We start from the raw sequence: 13464 nt of genomic DNA, 5'->3' as shown, positions 1-13464 counted from the left end.
CTGCTTCCTAAGCTTGAGAGGACTGGCCAATGGTTTTGCCCTTCAGGTGGGACTGGAACTGAGCGTTTCTCTGTCACTAAACTGGTGCCTGCACCACTATACCAAACAGGATGTTCTTCCTCCCCACAAAATCTACCCATTGACCTGTTCCTGCTGCTCCAATATTATATTAAAGGATGCAGCTTTCAAGACCAATCAGTTAATCAGAATAGAGCTGGAAGGGACCTTGGAGGTCTTGACTCCAACCCTGATTAAGCAGGAGACCCTAAGTTGCTTCTCTCTGTCCTTAGTTTCCATCCATCGTTCCTTGTCCTGCCTCCTGGTGCTTCGGAAAATAAGTTGACCCTCTTTTCTTTATGGCAGGCACTCAAATATTGGAATACTGCTATCATGTCTCCCCTTGTTCTTCTTTTCATTAGACTAGGCGTATCCAATTCCTTTAACCGTTCTTCCTGTGTTTTAGCCTCCAGCCCCCTAGTCATCTTTCTTGCTCTTCTCTGCGCACTTTCCAGAGTCAGATGGTTTTTCTTATTTAAGTGTAAAATTTTACACTGCTTACATCCCCCTATCTGAGTGTAGTTCCACCGAGGACTACATGTTGAGTACCATTTGTCAGCTAGTTAGGAAGAACAGCAGAACGTTCAAACGCAATTGTTGAATAATACATCCGTTATGTGGATTACCAACAGAACAATTGATCAGACCTGCTACCCTTTGCCGAAGTGGCGTATAATAATGCTGTCCATTGCAGCACTTGATTAACTACTTTCCAAATTACCAGTGGCATGGAATTTGTCCCCATGCCTGAGCTGCCCAGAGAGCTCCCCCTCCAAAATGTCTTTGACTGACTGGATGGACTCTCTCAAAAAGGAGTGGGAGAATGCCAAGAAAGCCCTGGTAGATGCAGCGTATAAAAAAACATGCAAAGAAGCACTTCTCGCTACAACCCCCCCCTTCTTTGTGCTAGTTAAAGTTTTTCTATCGACAAAGTACATACGGTTGAGGATACCTAACAAGAAATTGGGACCTAAATTTTTAGGTTCCTTCCCAATAGTAAAAATAATAACCCAGTGGCAGTTCAGCTCTGCCTTCCCGAATTCTAGGGAAAATACACCCAGTTTTCCATTGTTGCAGAAAATCAGGAGATTTGGCCTGCGAGATCAAGAAAAACTTTATTTGGCCAAATGGCTCAGACATTTAAACCCACATTTGATGTCTGAGCGAGGTTCTTAGGGAGAAGCATGTTCTTATAACTTCCTCAAAACAGCTAACACAGAAATGTTCTAATTCATTTCTATTGGCTAAATTCCTTATTTCTAAGCAGAGAAGCAGATTATACCTGCATTGCCCTTTGATGTCTAGGCTGCAGTTGGCATGCAGGAAGCACTGGTTACATACTGGCTTTTGTGGTTAAGCTATAACGTTTGACTCGCTGATCTACAGCAGATGTTTGACATTCAAGTTTCCTGAGTTCAAACTTCCTGTTTTTCTTCAAGACTATAAAATGTATAACGAGATAGAAGGGATAAATGGGACCCCAGGAGATCCTCTAGTTTGACCCCGTTTCATGTTCACTCTTATGTCCAAAATCTCGCTTTATGTCCTGCCTTACCATTGTAGCTTGCTGAAACCTGTGATTGGGTCTAGTTTGAGACCTCAGACCCAACCACGCCCTCCCCCTACAGTAGTACAAGGAGAGACACATTATGAAGTGGGGGAAAAAATACCAGACTCCAGATTATTTAGAGATCGTTTGCAATTATGCATTGGAAGGGGTACCCTTTGTCGGAAGCTACATGGGTAAAGAGTTGGAATGGACAAATTAGTTAAGCAATTCCATGACAAATTTCCAGATAAACCAAAGGGCCCTCCTGTGGGGTGGGGGGGGGGAGAGGTGGTTAGTTACACTTGTCTTCTGAAGAGAGGCTGCCTGTCAGACCTGGAAGCTTTTACTTATTGGATTTCAGTTCTGCCACACGTTCTACTGTGGGAAAATGGGAGGGGGGATTATACAGAGTATGGGGGATGTGTAGCCATAACAACGTTCTTCCTCAGAAAGTCAAGGTCGCTTTATCCCTGCACCTGCATGGACCTGGATGGGCGGAATCTTTCTTTGTGGCAATGAAGGATTGGGGCATGTGATAGACTTGTGGGTGTGGGGCAGGGTCTGGAACTTTCAACTGGGTGGGAAAACCTGGAAGCTTTCTGATTCGAGTTTTCCCAGATATGCCAACATAACATTTCTAATAAAATGAAACTTTGAAGAAACTCAAGCCTCGGAGTTTTCTTTCATTGGGGGTGTTTCTTGGAACCCTGACAGTAACAAGGTCAGCCAATGAATAGGCATAGCAACTAAATCAGCCAATGATGGCTGTTTAGAAACTGAAACAATATTTGCTGGCGACAGCTAGGCGCCTGGGCATGGCTTAGTCCAACTGTTCTGTACTAAAGCTTCAAGTCTGTGCTGAGAAATGAAACCAGCCTGCACTGCTGAATTAAAACTGAAATACAATCTCTCCTCTCTACCACAATGAAGAACCACTCTTGGTATTGTATATATTACTTATGTGTTATATTAAATATAAAGAAAAGATAATGAATCCTACTGAATCAGTTACATGTGTGTGTTTTCTGCATTTGATTTCTGCAACAAACTCTGACACAGTGAATTAGAGGTGGAGCTCTCGCTTCACAATCAGGAGGCTGTGAATTTGATCCTAGATAGAGGCAGATATTTCTCTCTCTCTGGGCACAATGAGAATATATTTGCTATGAACTCGACATTGGCGACAGGAAGAGCATCTGGCCAGTAAACACTCAGTTCCATTCAGTTGCCCGAACAACACCCAGCAATGATGTTATACATACACATACACACAATTTTAAATTTTGCACATTTTTAAATTCTAAATCACTTGGAATGAAGACTATGGCCAAGAGACTCTTGGTTTCTCCACACAACTGGCCTTGTCCTGGTTGTTGGATGTCATTGAAAGGTATCACATGTCTGTGACATACTAAAAAAGATTGTAACCCGTCTTTTTGAATGGTGTTGGTGAAATAAAGAATCTTGGATTTCTTTGCAGTCTTCTAAGCCCAGCAAAATCAGGATAATCCATCTGCATATTTGAAGGATACAGTTTTGAAAAAAATTAAGGAGCCCTGGGAGTGAAGTGAAAGAACAGGAAACACCTCCCATGTATTGGGAAGAGAGCATTGCATTACCCTGTTCTTAATGTTTACAGAAATGCTGAGACTTTATTTTTCTTCTCAAAAGCTATCCATGATTCTTATGCAATGCAGTTTTAGAAATGAAACATTTATGTCCTATACAATTTTCCGCCCACATCTCCCCACCAGAGGGGAGAGTCACAAAGGTATCAGTCCCTTAGTGGTGCAATGAACCCACAGCTGTCAAAGTCTAACAAGGAGGCGCCTAAAACAAAGGAGATCAAAGCAGTAGTTGTGAATAAACCTGGAAGTCCTGTGCACAATACCACAATCCCTTTTGTCCTCAAATCTTCTCCACGAAGGTCACTTGCAAGCACAAATGCCTTTAACACCCGAAATTTTAGACTAGTTTTGTCGCTGCCCCTAACTCTCCCAATATATTTGCTATTCATATGGTATCTTTAATTGCTTGCCTCATTCTTGACACAATCGGAACAGACATACTTGGTTGCACTGAATTCCTGGAGCTGTTTTAAAAGATAAACTTTGAACCCCTTCTACTTCTCTTCTCTCATTTTCTCCTTATATGGGAGCCACAATCTGTAACTATAGTCTGAGTATTCCCATCGCCAAGAAATGCTGGATGGAGAATTCTGGGACTGAAAATCTTGAGGCAGGAAAGGAGGAAAAAGGGTAGGACACAGTACATAACATTTCTATCATCTACTATGATGAAAATGCAAAGAACACTTTCAAAATGTTTTCACAAGACTTGACTACTGTAATGGGCTCTACATGGGCTGCCCCTGAAAAGTGTTCGGAGACTACAACTAGTCCAGAATGCAGCCGTGCGAGCGATACTGGGTGTACCAAGATACACCCACATTACACCTATCCTCCGCAGCTGCACTGGCTCCCTATCAGTCTCCGAGCGCGATTCAAGGTGCTGGTCATTACCTTTAAAGCCCTACATGGCCTAGGACCCGGATATCTGCGAGACCGTCTTCTGCCGCATACCTCCCAACGGCCGATAAGATCGCACAGGGTGGGCCTTCTCCAGGTGCCGTCAGCCAGACAATGTCGGCTGCCGGTCCCCGGGGAGGGCCTTCTCTGTAGCTGCTCCGACCCTATGGAATGAACTATCCCCAGAGATCCGGACCCTACCCACTCTCATGGCCTTCCCAAAGGCTATCAAAACCTGGCTATTCTGGCAGGCCTGGGGCTGTTGACCTCATGACCGAGGTCCAGTCCCAATTAGACTGGGTGCATGATGTGGTTTTTCTTTTAATCTGTTTCCTCCGTTTTTTAACACTTCACTTTTTTAAAATTTATTTTCTGTAAGCCGCCCGGAGTCCTTCAGGATTGGGCAGCCTATAAAGTTATTAAATCAAATCAAATCAAATCAATCACATAATTGCACAATTTCTGCAAAAATAAATACAGGTAATCCCCATGATCAAACTATAACGTTCCAATTTTTTCTGTTCTCCTCCTCATCTAGTATCATTACGTATTTGCCTACAAAAAATCAGGCAAATTCTTCGTAGTCAAATTAAATAGTCACTTTCTCAGCTGGACTTACAATGGGACATTAAAAATGAAATTTAAGCTTCTCTCCGCTCATCCTTTGGGCCTCTGATGGATTTTCTTGTGTGCGATAAGGCTGGAATGTTGCCTGAACCACCGCCCACACTCGAGGCACTTAAATGGTTTCTCCCTGTGTGTATAAGCATATGATTATAAGGTTACATCTAGTGCTGAAATCTTTCCCACAGTCTGGACACTCGTACGGTTTCTCTCCTGTGTGAGTCCTCTAGTATGTCACCAAGTTGGAATTCTTACTGAAACATTTCCACAAACAGGACATTCAAACGGTTTCTCTCCTGTGTGAGTTCTCTGGTGCATCACCAGGATAGACCTAGCAGTGAACCTTTTCTCACAATCACAACATTCAAAGGGTTACTATCCTGTGTGAGTTCTCTGGTGAGCAATGAGATTGGAATGCTGACTGAAATTTTTCCCACAAACAGGACATTCAAACGGTTTCTCTCCTGTGTGAGTCGTCTGGTGTATCACCAGGTTGCAATTGGTACTGAAACTTTCTCACAATCAGGGCATTTGAAGGGTTTCTCTCCTGTGTGAGTCCTCTGGTGTTGAACCAGGTTGCAGGTCTTGCTGAAACTTTTACCACAATCAGGACATTAAAAGCTTTCTCTCCTGTGTGAGTCCTCTGGTGAGCCATGAGATTGGAATGCTGACTGAAAACTTTTCCCACAATCAGGACATTCAAACGGTTTCTCTCCGTGTGTGAGTCCTCTGGTGTATCACCAGACTAGAATTCGTGACTGAACCTTTTTCCCACAACAGGACATTCAAAGGGTTTTCTCTCTGTGTGAGTTCTTTGGTGTATCACCAGGCTGGAATTCTGACTAAAACTTTTTCCACAATCAGGACATCCAAAGGGTTTCTCTCCTGTGTGAGTCCTCTGGTGTTTCACCAGCCTGGAATTGTCACTAAAACCTTTTCCACAATCAGGACATCCAAAGGGTTTCTCTCCTGTGTGAGTTCTTTGGTGTATCACCAGGCTGGAAGTCACACTAAAACCTTTCCCACAAACAGGACATTCAAAGGGTTTTTCTCCTGTGTGAGTCCTCTGGTGTTTCACCAGCCTGGAATTGTCACTAAAACCTTTTCCACAATCAGGGACATCCAAAGGGTTTCTCTCCTGTGTGAGTTCTTTGGTGTATCACCAGGCTGGAATTCTGACTAAAACTTTTTTTCACAATCAGGACATCCAAAGGGTTTCTCTCCTGTGTGAGTTCTTTGGTGTATCACCAGGCCTGGAATTCTGACTAAAACTTTTTCCACAAACAGGACATTCAAACGGTTTCTCTCCTGTGTGAGTTCTCTGGTGTAACACCAGGATAGACCTAGCAGTGAACCTTTTCTCACAATCAGGACATTCAAAGGGTTTCTCTCCTGTGTGAGTCATCTGGTGTATCACCAGGTTGCAATTGGCACTGAAACTTTTCTCACAATCAGGGCATTTGAAGGGTTTCTCTCCTGTGTGAGTCCTCTGGTGTTGAACCAGGTTGCAGGTCTTGCTGAAACTTTTCTCACAATCGGGGCATTTGAAGGGTTTCTCTCCTGTGTGAGTTCTCTGGTGAGCCATGAGATTGGAATGCTGACTGAAACTTTTCCCACAATCAGGGCATTCAAACGGTTTCTCTCCTGTGTGAGTCCTCTGGTGTATCACCAGACTAGAATTGTAACTGAAACTTTTCCCACAAACAGGACATTCAAACGGTTTTTCTCCTGTGTGAGTTCTTTGGTGTATGCCCAGGCTGGAATTCCAACTAAAACATTTTCCACAATCAGGACATCCAAAGGGTTTCTCTCCTGTGTGGGTCCTCTGGTGTTTCACCAGGCTGGAATTGTCACTAAAACCTTTTCCACAATCAGGACCTCCAAAGGGTTCTCTCCTGTGTGAGTTCTTTGGTGTATCCCCAGGCTGGAATTCTCACTAAAACTTTCCCACAAACAGGACAGTCAAAGGGTTTTTCTCCTGTGTGATCCTCTGTGGTTTCACCAGGCTGGAATTGTCACTAAAACTTTTCCACAATCATGGACATCCAAAAGGTTTTTCTCTCCTGTGTGAGTTCTTTGGTGTATCACCAGGCTGCATTCTGACTAAACCTTTTCACAAACAGACATTTCAAACTGTTTCTCCCCTGTGTGAGTTCTCTGGTGTAACACAGGATAGAACTAGCAGTTGAACCTTTTTCCACAATCAGGACATTCAAAGGTGTTCTCTCCTTTGTGAGTCTTCTGGTGAGCAATGAGATTGGAATGATGACGAAACTTTTCCCGCAATCAGGACATTCAAACGGTTTTTCTCCTGGGTGAGTCCTCTGGTGTTTCACCAGGTTGCAATTGGTACTGAAACTTTTCTCACAATCAGGGCATTTGAAGGGTTTCTCTCCTCTGTGAGTCCTCTGGTGTTGAACCAGGTTGCAGGTCTTGCTGAAACTTTTACCACAATCAGGACATTTAAAAGCTTTCTCTCCTGTGTGAGTCCTCTGGTGAGCCATGAGATTGGAATGCTGACTGAAACTTTTCCCACAATCAGGACATTCAAACGGTTTCTCTCGTGTGTGAGTCCTCTGGTGTGAAATGAGGTGAGAATGTCGACTGAAACTATTCCCACGGTCAGGACATTCAAAGGGTTTCTCTCCTGTATGAGTTCTCTGGTGTCTCAAGAGGCTGGAATTATCACAGAAACATTTCTCACAATCAGGACATTCAAACAGTTTTCCCTTGGTTTCAGTCCACATTGCCATGCTCGTTAAAACAAATACCGCATTGGGAGCACTTGTAGGGCTTCTCTCCTGTGTGAGTCTCTGTGTGGCTCTCTGAAGGAAATGAAAAATATTTTGATTTCAGGACTGACTTGGTTTGATATTCAATGTTGCTTGTATCTCAGTTTCCAGAGTGCTCGTATTTCTTGCTTCTTGTCTATAAGATTCGATAAAAGAGGTATCTTTAATTGTGCTAAAATGGTTGCAAGAAGATGAGGGGGAAACATTTACATTACAATGAAAAAGCAAACATGCCACACAGCTTCATAGCTTTTACATTAATCATGATTCATTGATGAGACATGGAAACTACCAGATCCAAGTTTGAATTCCCTTCAATGATAAAATTCACTTGTTGACTGGGTCAATCACAAATTCCTAGCCGAGCAAAGGGTTGTTTTCAAATACAGTCAATGAAAAAGAAGTACACCTCTTTGATATCTTTGGTTTTACTAATCAGGACATAAAAATATTATCCCAACAGAAATAATATTAGAATTTGAAAGAGTCTTAAAAATATTCTAATCCAGCCCTGCTCAATCAGGAGACCCTTAACAAGAGGTCAGCAACCCTGGGAGTCACACGTGGCTCTTTCATCTCTCTGCTGCAGTTCCCTGTTGCTAGTCGGCACCACAATTTTGAGAGGAGCTTCAGGTTTGGAAGGGGGGGAGGAAGAAGGCTGCACCAGGAGGAGACTATGGCAAGAGGTGGGTTTTCCGGTCATCTCCACAATTGATAGTACTTTCAGTTAGAACAGGTACCATGTTTCTCTGAAAATAAGACAGGGTCTTATTTTCTTTTGACTGCTGAAATAAGCGGCTTATTTTCAGGGAAACAGGGTAGAGAAAAAAAGGATGCTGTGCTAGGAGGAGACTCTATGTTGGGGAAACCGGATTTCCGGTCGGCTGCAGAATTCCACAGAGGGCTTCCAGTTAGGACTTTTGTGGTTCTTTGAGTATTTAAGGTTGCAGAACCCCAGCCTTAAACTATTTCAGATAAGAGGCTGTCTCGTCTCTTCTGAAAAGCCTCCAGTGATATAGCAGCACAACTTCTGACCACAAGCCGTTCTGCTGGTTACTTGTTCTCACCATTATGAAATTTTTCACTGCTTCCATAGTATAAAGAAGCAAAGTAGCAGCCAAGTACTGCTAATAAAGTGTCCGTGATCAATTGATCATCAGCAAGCATAACTAAATGTATAACAGCTGAAATTGTAGGAGTTTCCTGGTCTCCAGCATTGAGGATGTGTGTTATCACAATGCCAAAGAGTAAAGACCTCAGCTTAATGATCTTAAGAGAAGAAATCTATCACATGGCCCAATCCTTCAATGCCAAATCCATCCAGGTGCAGGGATAAAGCGACCTTGACTTTCTGAGAAAGAATGTTGTTATGGCTACACATCCCCCATACTCTGTACAATACCCCTTCCCATTTTCCCACAGTAGAACGTGTGGCAGACCTGAAATCCAAAAAGTAAAAGCTTCCAGGTCTGACAGGCAGCCTCTCTTCAGAAGACAAGTGTGTTCGGTAAAGCGAATAATGCAGGGGGGTTACATTACATAACTAACACCTCTTCCTCCCCCAGAAGGACCCTTTGGTTTATCTGGAAATTTGTCATGGAATTGCTTAACTAATCTGTCCATTCTAACTCTTTACCCATGTAGCTTCCGACAAAGGGTACCCCTTCCAATGCATAATTGTAAACGACCTCTATATAATCTGGAATCTAGTATTTTTTTCTAGAGTCTAGTATTTTTTTTCCACTTCATAATGTGTCTCTCCTTGAACTACTGTAGGAGGAGGGCGTGGTTGGGTCTGAGGTCTCAAACTAGATCCAATCACAGGTTTCAGCAAGCTGCAATGGGAAACTGGGTGTATTTTGCCTAGAATTCAGGGAAGGGAGATCTGAGGTGCTGCTGGGTTAATTATTTTAACTATTGGGCATCCTCAATCGTATGTATTTGATCAATAGAAAAACTTTATCTCTCACACTGAAGTGGGTTGTAGCAAGCGGTGCATGTCTGCTTGTTTTTTTTAATGTTTTTACTCTGCATCAATCAGGGCTTTTTTGGTATTCTACCACTCATTTTTGAGAGTGTCCATCTAGTCAGTCAAAAACATTGAGGAGGGGGGTTCTCTGGGCAGCTCAGGCATGGGGACAAATTCCATGTCACAATTTGGAAAGTAGTTAATCTAGTGCTGCAATGGACAGCATTGTTTGTTATACATCACTTCGGCAAAGGGTAGCAGGTCTGATCAATTGTTCTGTCACAAGTGGGAAACATTCCAGACAGTTATCAATCTTCCCAGGAGTGGACATCCAAGAAAATTTCCCCCAAGGCCAGATGATGCAATTGAAAAAAAAAGTTATATCTCAGACTCTGCATGCTTCAGTTACCATGTTAAATGTTAAGATGCATGACAGTGCAATTAGAAAAAGACTGAACAAGTATGGTTTCTTTGGAAGAGCTGCCAGGAGAAAGAAAGCCTCTTCCCTCTGAAAAGGTCATAGCAGCACAGCTGAGGTTTGCAAAGTTTGCAAAGTTGCATCTGAACAAACCACAGGACTTCTGCAATACTATCCTTTGCACAGACCAGACCAAAGCAGAGTTGTTCGAACATAATGCAAAGTGACACGTTTAATGAAAACCTAACACCTAGCTAAATCTTGGCTGACATAGGATTATAGAACAGGACAATGGTCGCATAACAGATCAGCAAATCTACAACAGAATGGCTGGAAAAGAAAAGAATCCAGGTGTTGCAATGGCAGTCAAACTCCAGACCTCAACTGAATTGGCAGGACCTCAAGAGAGTTGTGCATAACACCCCCCCACATACACACACACAAACCTCAATGAATTGAAGCAATGTTGTAAAGAATAGTGGGCCAATATTCCTGCACTATGCTGCAAGGGACTGATAAAGTCACACAGAAAAGAATTACTTCTAGTTGTTGCTGCTAAAGGTGATTCTACATATTATTGAATCAAAGATTTTTCACACATGAATTCTCCATTTTGGCTTTCTTTTTATAAAATAAATGATAACCTGATGTAATATGCCATGTGTTGTTGTCCATCTGTGGTTGTATTTACCTACTTTTAAGAACTTAAAAGTCAAAATGATTTCTACTATGTCTTGATATGTAAAACCATAAAAATCAAGGAGAGTGTACTTCCTTTTTCACATTACTGTATATGAGGAAGTCCTGGAGATAGATTATACGTTTGGTAATATGTACATTCAGAAATACAAATACACACATCTACAATATAGAGATAATCCATGTCTTTCAAGCCCGAAAAAATAATTAAAATTGTTACAGTCAAACCTTCTGCACAAATGTCAATCGGGAACCTGATGAATTTGATGATTGCTCATGTTTTGAGATGGCAAGGCTGAAATTCAGCCCTCAACAGGCTTCTGGGGCCATGGAAACGTTCACAGGAAACCACTAGCCTATGGGTTAGGCATGTGACCAAAACCACAGAAGGCATACTTGACTATTTCTATAATTTTTATAATTTCTATATTTCTATACCTTATTTGCCGTGTGCCAGCTGCCTCTTATGTAATGAAGCCAAAGCAAAGAAATGTATAAATATCTGCCTTGCACTCTGCTCTGGGTTCCCCATCAGACGAATAAAAGCAGTGGCTTCTCAACACACAAGCTTGGACTCTCTCTTTTGTTTTACTGAGCCACACCTGTCAATCTACATGACACTAACTTTACAGATGTGGGGGCTCTAATGGATGAAATGAAGCCTAAAGCTTCTGCAAGATTTGAAGCAACAGTTACGCCCAAGGAAGCCATGAGCTCAAAGTAAGGGCAGAAAATACTTTCCACAAGCCCTTTGGTGACATCCCAATTGAAGTAGTCCTCACTTACTGACTGCAGACTCTCCTCCCACCTGCTCTCCACTCACCTTTTCCAGCTGCTGCTTCGACCCAGAGAAGAAAAGCCGCCCTGCACACCTTCTTCCTATGAGTGATCTGAAATAGGAAGTTCCTTTACTTTTCTCCTCCCCCCTCCCATCCTTTCTAGCAATGCATTACTAAATGGTTTAAAACTCCCTTTTTAAGCACAAGCACAGATGGCACTATTGTATTGATGGCTTTCTAGGCAGAGATGTTGCCTGACCGCCATCTAGCGACAGAAGGTGGAAAAACACATCTGTCCAGTCTCCACCAAGACATTTGGAAGACGTTTCCACTGATTATATGACAGCAGGTCGTTCTCGACTCCTAGCAACCGACCTTTGCAACTGAGCCATGTGAAATTTGATGCTACTTAGCTTCATTTTTGGTGCCTTTGGGTCAGTCTTGATGCCTCGCCTTGCAGCTTCTTTGGCAAAGGTTTTTGGAAGGGTTTACCCCAGGGCTGGGTTTCTGCCGGTTCTAACCTCTTCAGTAGAAGAGGTTCCACAAATCTACCAAACTGGTTAGAAAAGGTTCCTCACGGAGCGCCTGCCCCACCCCCACCCCTTGCTCGCTTCCCCCGCCCGTTCCGTCGCCACGTGGGTGGTCTCCTAGGACCTCCCTGAACTTGCCTAGGCGGCGGGGCTGCCAGCAAAGCACGGGTGCGTTCCAGGGCGTCCTCCCATTGGTTCCCAACCGCCCTTCCTGGCGAAGTTTTCCAAGGCATGGTTTGAAACGCAGCCTCCCATCTCTTGTGCCCAGCTTCCGCTGAGCTCCGAAAAGGAGAAGAGCCTTTGGGGAGGGGGAGGAGGAGGAGGAGGAGGGAGGAGGCGCGCGCGCAGGGCCGTGCCAGCTGGGCAACCGGCGGTAAGAAAGCACCTCGTAGCTTTTGAAGGGAGGAGGGGCGACGGAAAGAGAGAATTTTCTTGGATGTCCACCTGGGAAGATTGATAACTGTCTGGAATGTTTCCCACTTGTGAATAATCTTCCTAATGTAGAATATGGATTTTAAATTGTTTGGAAATGGCCTTTTAAACCTTCCCAAGTTGATGGGCAGCAACAATTTCTTCTCTTAAGATCATTAAGCTGAGGTCTTTACTCTTTGGCATTGTGGTAAACACATCCTCAATGCCGGAGACCAGGAAACTCCTGCAATTTCAGCTGTTATAGATTTAGTTATACTTGCTGATGATCAATTGATCAAGGACACTTTATTAGCAGTACTTGGCTGCTACTTTGCCTCTTTATACTATGGAAGCAGTGAGAAATTTCATAATGGTGAGAACAAGTAACCAGCAGAAGGGCTTGTGGTCAGAAGTTGTGCTGCTATATCACTGGAGGCTTTTCAGAAGAGACGAGACAGCCTCTTATCTGAAATAGTTTAAGGCTGGGGTTCTGCAACCTTAAATACTCAAAGAACCACAAAAGTCCTAACTGGAAGCCCTCTGTGGAATTCTGGAGCCGACCGGAAGTCCAGTTTCCCCACCATAGAGTTTCCTCCTAGCACAGCATCCTTTTTTCTCTACCCTGTTTCCCTGAAATAAGCCGCTTATTTCAGCAGTCAAAAGAAAATAAGACCCTGTCTTATTTTCAGAGAAACACGGTACCTGTCCTAATTGAAAATACTATCAATTGTGGAGATGACCGGAAAACCCACCTCTTGCTATAGTCTCCTCCTGGTGCAGCCTGCTCCCCCCCCTCCAAACCTGAAGCTCCTCTCAAAATTGTGGTGCCGACTAGCAACAGGAAGCTGCAACAGAGAGATGAAAGAGCCACATGCGACTCCCAGGGGTTGCTGACCTCTTGTTAAGGGTCTCCTGATTGAGCAGGGGCTGGATTAGAAGATTTTTAAGACTTTTTCAAATTCTATTATTGTTTTCTGTTGGGATGATATTTTTATGTCCTGATAAGTAAAACCAAAGATATCAAAGAGGTGTACTTTCTTTTTCATTTGACTGTATTTGAAAACAACCCTTTGCTCGGCTAGGAATTTGTGATTGACCCAGTCAACAA

At 43.3% G+C, this 13464-nt stretch overlaps 1 protein-coding gene across 1 annotated transcript; it reads right to left on the bottom strand.

Annotated features, from left to right (window-relative positions):
- Nucleotides 1-3380: 3380 nt before the first annotated feature.
- On the bottom strand, nucleotides 3381-7511 carry LOC116502437 (gastrula zinc finger protein XlCGF71.1-like). The gene is made up of 5 exons (XM_032208330.1): nucleotides 7379-7511; nucleotides 6761-6857; nucleotides 6018-6449; nucleotides 5279-5352; nucleotides 3381-3436 (listed from the first exon to the last, which is right to left on the bottom strand). The coding sequence occupies exons 1-5, from the start codon at nucleotides 7509-7511 to the stop codon at nucleotides 3381-3383; spliced, it is 792 nt and encodes a 263-aa protein (XP_032064221.1).
- Nucleotides 7512-13464: the final 5953 nt, after the last annotated feature.

This window comes from Thamnophis elegans, chromosome 2 (assembly GCF_009769535.1).
Source record: "Thamnophis elegans isolate rThaEle1 chromosome 2, rThaEle1.pri, whole genome shotgun sequence".
In the NCBI taxonomy this organism is placed as follows: domain Eukaryota; kingdom Metazoa; phylum Chordata; class Lepidosauria; order Squamata; family Colubridae; genus Thamnophis; species Thamnophis elegans.
This window is presented reverse-complemented; position numbering and strand designations above follow the sequence as displayed.

Excerpts from the sequence above, each read along its gene's own strand:
- LOC116502437 (XM_032208330.1), bottom strand. The coding sequence starts at position 7,511 with ATGGCAATGTGGACTGAAACCAAGGGAAAACTGTTTGAATGTCCTGAT. Across the intron at positions 6,450-6,760 it reads TTAGTGACAATTCCAGCCTG|TTTCAGTTACAATTCTAGTC; the intron begins GTGAAACCACAG and ends TTGTGGGAAAAG. Across the intron at positions 5,353-6,017 it reads GGAAAAAGTTTTAGTCAGAA|TTTCAGCAAGACCTGCAACC; the intron begins TTCCAGGCCTGG and ends TTGTGGTAAAAG.